The 7,001-nt window shown below is 46.0% G+C and overlaps 1 protein-coding gene across 1 annotated transcript; it reads left to right on the forward strand.

Moving 5' to 3' along the window:
* Positions 1 to 2,912: 2,912 nt before the first annotated feature.
* Positions 2,913 to 5,866, forward strand: LOC308385163 (uncharacterized protein; the record flags this gene model as incomplete). The annotated part of the gene is made up of 8 exons (XM_080863945.1): positions 2,913 to 3,008; positions 4,539 to 4,758; positions 4,832 to 4,867; positions 4,945 to 5,124; positions 5,296 to 5,358; positions 5,448 to 5,507; positions 5,597 to 5,668; positions 5,763 to 5,866. Exons 2-8 carry the CDS (start codon positions 4,680 to 4,682, stop codon positions 5,864 to 5,866), a joined length of 594 nt encoding a protein of 197 aa, XP_080720071.1. The 5' UTR covers positions 2,913 to 3,008; positions 4,539 to 4,679.
* Positions 5,867 to 7,001: the final 1,135 nt, after the last annotated feature.

A 7,001-nucleotide genomic window follows, 5' to 3' on the forward strand; every position in this document is an offset into this window, starting at 1 on the left:
TCATCTGTGTACATTGTAGTGAAGAAAGCCGGCACTCTTCCTGTGTATACAGTTCGACCCGAAGGCCAAGACAAGCCCCTGAGAACTTTACATCGAGACCTCCTACTGCCCTGTGGGTATTTACCACCTGAAAAGGAAATGCTTACTAAGCAGAAGAGGAAAATGCCTGTCTTACCCGTGTCTCCTGTACGTGCTGATGATGCTGATAACAATGACGAAGAGGAACTAATCTCATACCTACCTGTTCCCTTCTCTGCTGAACCTGTCACCTTCACAACAACCATCGACTTACCCAATACTCCGCAACCTGTGCCACTTATCAACCAGCCCGATGTCCCTGTAGTATTGGCTACAGAGGAAGAGAATGCTATCCTCTCAGAGGAACCTGTACCTGCTGAAGAGGAACAAGTTATTGCTAGCGGAACCGTGGAAGCTGGCTTTGAGCCAGTTGATCTTGTCGAAACTTCTCACGATGAAGAAAGTCTGTCTTCTGATTCGGAAGCATCCAGAAGTAACTTGTCACAATACTCACCTACTGAATCAGAGCCTCTCAGTCCTGAGGCAGAACCACCTTTGAGGCATTCAACCCGCACCAGGAATCCTCCTGATCGGCTGCAATACATCAAGCCTGGTAAGCCTCTGTTAAAGAGCGTTCAGACCTTCCTGCATGGGTTAAGTTCTGTCTTCTCCTTCGCTCTTCAAGACGATGAAGAAGAGGAGACGATGCCTTCACACCTCAGCCAACCAGTCATTCGCTGCCAGCCTAGTCCATGTACGAGGACGTCCATGAGATTAGGGGGGGAGAGTGTAACCACGGTAACCTCTGACCCCACTTCCGCCAGTCCCTTTATTGTGGCGGGAATGAATCCTGTATAAGTTCCGGGTCAATCAGCTGCATGTCCCTGCTCCTCTGGCTGCTGTTGTCCCTGTGGTTGGCGTACTTGTCAGATATCGACAAATTTTGCACTACAGGCCAGTTGACAGCGTGCAATAACCCGGCCGATTCATTCATCTTTACACTACCTCACACTCGACTCAACGGTGAGTTATTTGTTTGTTTTGTTTTGTCACAATTAATGTACATGCGGAGCCGCGATCGCACATCCTACAATGCCGGTAAGCTAATGCTAGGCTAGCGACAGTAAGTGCAATTACTAGTGTCATCTATTGAATATTGTTGTTTTTGTTTATTCCATTATGGCCGAATGTTGACTTAACGTATCTAGAGTTGAATGAGTGATTTGATTTTTGTAGTTTTGTCCGTTTTGGATGTTTTTTGTTACTTTTCTGATGAAATGCCGAAACGGCCTATGAGATTTTGCATTGAGTTAAATTCCATTTACATTATTGAATCTGTTGCGCAACACCTGTGATTAAATGAGTTTTGTAAATATATTTGATTAACTTTGGATAATATTTATTAGCTTTAACGCTGATATACTTTGATGGGACCCATGAGAATGTCTTTCTAGAATAGTATTTAGAATGACATTTATTATAAGAGATGATGGTTTATTGATTGTTGTATGAAACGTGGCATTGATTACTTGACTTTGTTATTTATGGATTTATTTTGTCACAGCAGTAGAATGCTGTTTCATTTTCTTCTGTGAATGATAATTTCTGTTTTTTGACCTTGTTTAGGTCAGGTTTTTTTTTTGTTCTCCCGCGATCTGCCCTGATCAGCGCGAGATGGCGAGCCACCCGACCACCGCTACGGTGCGGTAGGAATTGTGAACCTATGGACTGAATCACAAATTGTTGACAATGACCTATCACAGGTCCATGGAACTAAACTAAATCACATACTGGACTACACCTCATCCCACCTCCTTTTGGAACCTACTAAGCTGTTTTGTATTGTCAACATTATTTTTGTTTGTGATATATATGCATATGTTTTTATTTTCTTTTGTACATCCGTCTATACACTTCTCATAACAAACATAATATATATATATTTGAGCTCTACTTTTGTTTCCTGTGTTTTATTCACACCCTCAGGCTCCATAGTCGAATCTTAATCTGATAGCTCATTGTCTATGAGGCTGCAGTCAGGCGCCCTGGTCCTTTAACCGCGTTACACTTAGGTTACAATCATACATAGGTATGTTTTTAAATAGGACATTTTCTGCAATCCTCTTAAAAAAACATCTCATTCATTCATACAATCGGAGAAATGTTGCAATGACAACATCAGAATCAGAATCAGAATCAGAATGGGGTTTATTGCCAAATGTTGAGCAGGTTTACAACATTAGGAAATTGCTGCGGTGCTTCAGTGCAAACATGGTGTCATAAATAGCACTTAAATAGACATGGAAAAAATAAAAGTAGGGTTAAGAATTAAAAGTGCTATGTGGAAAGATATGTGCATGAGATATACATGAGATATATACATGAGAGTAAGAATTAAGAGTGCTACGTTGAAAGATATATACATGAGTGCAGGTGGTGATCAGTGCCAAACATGGAATGATACAGTGAACACAGCGTAGGGTCATGTGTTAGTGGCGGGGACAGTCATATGGTTATTGTTCATGTGTCCAACAGCAGAGGGGAAGAAACTGTTCTTATGGCGAGAGGTTCTGGTGCGGATGGACCGGAGCCTCCTGCCTGAGGGGAGCAGGTCAAACAGACTGTGTCCAGGGTGAGAAGGGTCAGCTGAGATCCGAGCTGCACGCCGCAATGTCCTGGAGGTGTACAGGTCCTGCAAAGATGGGAGTCTGCAGCCAATCACCTTCTCAGCAGAGCGCACAACACGCTGCAGTCTCTGTTTGTCCCTGATAGTGGCTCCAGCGTACCACACGGTGATGGAGGAGGTGAGGATGGACTCAATGATTGCAGTGTAGAACTGCATCATCGTCCGTGTTGGCAGGTTGAATTTCTTCAGCTGCCTCAGGAAGTACATCCTCTGCTGGGCTTTCTTGATGACGGAGGTGATGGTGGGCTCCCACTTCAGGTCCTGGGTGATGGTGGTACCCAGGAAGCGGAATGAGTCCACAGAGGTGATGGGGGTGTCAGTCAGGATGATGGGGGGGAGTGGGGCTGTGTGCTTCCACAATAATCTCCACTGTCTTCTGGGCATTCAGCACCAGGTTGTTGTGGCTGCACCAGGACACCAGACGTTCAACCTCCCTCCTGTAGGCAGACTCGTCCCCGTCTGAGATGAGTCCAATAGCGGTGGTGTCATCTGCAAACTTGATTAGCTTGACAGACTGGTGGGTGGAGGTGCAGCAGTTGGTGTACAGGGAGAAGAGCAGAGGAGAAAGAACACAGCCCTGAGGGGAGCCGGTGCTGATGGTCCGGGAGTCCGAGACATTCTTTCCCAGCCTCACATGCTGCTTCCTGTCCATCAGGAAGTCAGTGATCCACCGGCAGATGGGATCAGGCACATTCATCTGGGAAAGCTTGCCTCGGAGATGGTCTGGAAGGATGGTGTTGAAGGCAGAGCTGAAGTCCACAAACAGGATCCTGGCGTAGGTTCCTGGGGAGTCCAGATGCTGCAGGATGAAGTGTAGGGCCATGTTGATGGCGTCGTCTATAGACCTGTTGGCTCTATATGCAAACTGCAGGGGGTCCAGGAGGGGGGCCGTGAGGGTCCTGAGATGGGAGAGAACTAGGCGCTCAAATGACTTCATGACCACAGATGTCAGAGCCACGGGTCTGTAGTCATTTAGTCCAGTGATCCTAGGTTTCTTGGGGACAGGGATTATGGTGGAGGACTTGAAGCAGGCAGGCACATGACATGCCTGCAGTGAGGAGTTGAAAATGCCAGAAAACACTGGGGCCAGCTCGTTTGCACAGTGTCTGAGGGTGGCAGGAGACACGCCGTCTGGGCCGGGAGCTTTCCGAGCATTCAGGTTCTTAAACTGCTTCCTCACATCTGCTTCATGAATATGAAGAGTTGTGGTCGGAGGAGGTGGTGTGAAATCCTCTTTTGTGTGGGGTGAGGAGGGGGGTGTTGCAGGTGAACAGTTTGAAGGTGGTGATGGCTCTATGGAGGGGGGAGAGGTGGGGGAATGAGTGTCCAAAGTGTCTCTATTGTTGGGGCCGTTGGAGGTGTGAAGGCTGCCTGATGGCTCGTCAAAACGGCAGTAGAAGTCGTTAAGGGTGTTGGCCAAGAGCAAGTCGTCAGTGGAGTGGGGGGTTTTAGGCTTGTAGTTTGTGATATTCCTAAAACCTTTCCACACAGAGGCCGAGTCATTCTCTGAGATCTGCTGCTGCATCTTCTCAGAGTGCTGATGTTTAGCAATGTCCACTTCCTTAGTGAACCTGTACTTGGCCTCTCTGTAGCAGTCCCTGTCTCCGCTTCTGAACGCCTTTCTCTTTTCCAGCCACAGCTTTTTGAGTTTAGGAGTAAACCAGGGTTTGCAGACAGCCCTCACAAGAAGGCATTCAAAAAAGGAAATAGGATACCTCATCTCTCCCGACTGCACACACACACACACACACACACACACACACACACACACACACACACACACAGAGAGACCCGAAGGATGAGAAAAAACCCCTCTAACTGTCAATATTGTCAGGAGAAAGATGCGAAAAACAGATGCACCGCTAGACGGGGATAAAATGAGAGAAGAAACGCGAGGGGAGTCAAAAAGAGCCGATATCTGCTCAGCCCCTACTGTGAAAGTTCTACCAATCGCGAGGAAGAATCCGTGAATATTATGTCAGCATTCCGTTCAAACAACGCCGCCGATCAGAGCGCCAGGGCCATCTCGCCAGAACTGTTCGTACCTCACCCCGGTAAGTTTTTTTTCTTTACGACTTTAAATTATATATCAACAGAGATGTCAATAATTTGATTACTTTCTTTTAGATTTCTACATCAATGATTTCACGCAAGTGGACTACGGTACGATTAAATAAGTATATATCATTTTTTAAATAAGTTTAGATAGACTTGATTTGACGAAATTTACTTGCTTATAGAGGCTATTGATATCGCTGAGAATAGCGGCAAAAATCCGGCCGTTTTCCGTGGCGAATTAGACGCCATACTCCCCGCAGAACCTCCGCTGCCGCCGCGTCGAAAAGAAGAACGAGAAGACGGCGCTATTTTCGTCTCCGCAGACCAGGAGAACTGCAGGAAAATAGATTTTAAATCCGAAGGTAAACAATATGATGCATTATCCGTCATTTTGATGAATAACAGGATGTGACGGAGTAATTCGAGTGTGCTATACCGCCCCTCCCGACTTGGAGTGGTATAAAGTGTGCTAGAAAGTTTTTATTTTTTTATTTATTTTAAATCTTTCTCTTTTTTGTTTTATTTCTCGACAGCCGAGATCGTCAATTTACCTATCCAAGCCCCCGCTACAGACAATAGGGCGGAGGAGGAGCGGGGTAAATAAAGGTTTTTTCATTCTCAAAAAATAGGGAGGAGGAGATTGTTTTCTTAAATCTTTTCTCTCTTCTGTTTTATTTCCCGACAGCCGAGATTGCGGATATACCTATCCAAACCCCCGCTACAGACAATCAGGCGGAGGAGCGGGGTAAATAAATGTTTTTTCATTCTCAAAAAATAGGAAGGAGGAGATTGTTTTCTTAATTCTTTTCTCTCTTCTGTTTTATTTCCCGACAGAGGCCGATACAGAAAATCAGGCGGAGGAGGAGGAGGAACCGTCCAGAGCTCCTCCTCTCAGGAGACTGAGAGGTAATTGACGGGGGATGAATCGATCCTAATAAACTTCTCCGCTCTATAAAAAATGTAAGTTTTAAAAATACATTCTGTCCGTCTTTTCTTACAGCTCGACGACTACTTCATAAGAAGAGAATCCTTGAAGACCTCGCTTTCATGTACGCCTTAACAGTTCGCACATATGCATCGATATACAGACACAGGGACCTGTAAAGGAATGCAAAGTAAAAGCATACGCATGTAAAAGTCTGTGAATTAAGAAATAAAGAAAATCATGTCGGAAGAACGCAGCATTCCTGACGCTTTGTTGGAAGCTGTGGCAGAATTAAACAGAAACGATGAACATTTAGCCCCACCGATAGAAAACAATATAGCCCCACCACCGATCGATCCCCTACAGCCTTTAGAAAACGCTTTGCAAGCCCTCCTTCAAAACATTGAAAACGAACGGCTTGCCGGTCTACTGAACTTTGACCCCCTGCAACCGTTAGAAAATGCTCTTCATCTCTACGACCAGCAGAGGGAGCCGCAGCAGCAGGTGCAGCATCATCATCATCAGCAGCCCAGGGAGGAGGAGCGGCCTGCGGAGCATCAACAAGGAGGATCTCGGGTACAGAACGATGCGGTGACTCGCCGCGAACAATTTAATAATTTTGAAATAAGGCGAGTATTTAACATTCCCTCTCCGGATGAAGCGAGCGACCTCGCTCAATTTTACCTCGACGTCAGGGATAATGTTGTAGATCTAGCGGATAGGGTCAGACAGGAAGTTAGTCGTAACGACCGGGTTCAACTGGAGATCATCAGCGAGCACGCGCGAAGTCACTCTGTTTTCAACGTCGACGAAAGCGTTGAAAACATTGTACCGGTTTTTGAGGACCTGCTAGCCAGGCTGATACAATCAAACGGCGCGATCGTTGCGGGCTCTCCCCTAGAAATTGTTGTGCAAGTAATTAGAAATCCTAGAGGCAGCGGCAGTAATGACCCGCGTAAAAAGATTTGCAAAACGTTAGATGATAAAATTCTAGTCAAAAAGCGAAGCTGTCTGTACGTGGTAAGAAACAAAAACGATAATCTGTGTTTCGCCATTAACCTGATCCACCTCACTCAGCCTCATTTCACAGATAAACAGGCCCTGGAACGCGGCAGAGAGCTGCAGCGTTTAGCGGGGTTGAGCGATCGCACTCAGGTAACTCTCACCGACATAGGTAAATTCGAACAAATACTAAATCGTAAAATCGTTGTGTTTTACCGCCCGCCCGAGGACAGAACTCTTTCATTAATCGAAACAGACTACCCAAACACGCCTCACCCGCTGTACTTATTCTTATTCCGGCATCACTATTAC

Source organism: Rhamphochromis sp. 'chilingali', assembly GCF_963969265.1.
Source record: "Rhamphochromis sp. 'chilingali' genome assembly, chromosome: 17".
Classification (NCBI taxonomy): Eukaryota; Metazoa; Chordata; class Actinopteri; order Cichliformes; family Cichlidae; genus Rhamphochromis; species Rhamphochromis sp. 'chilingali'.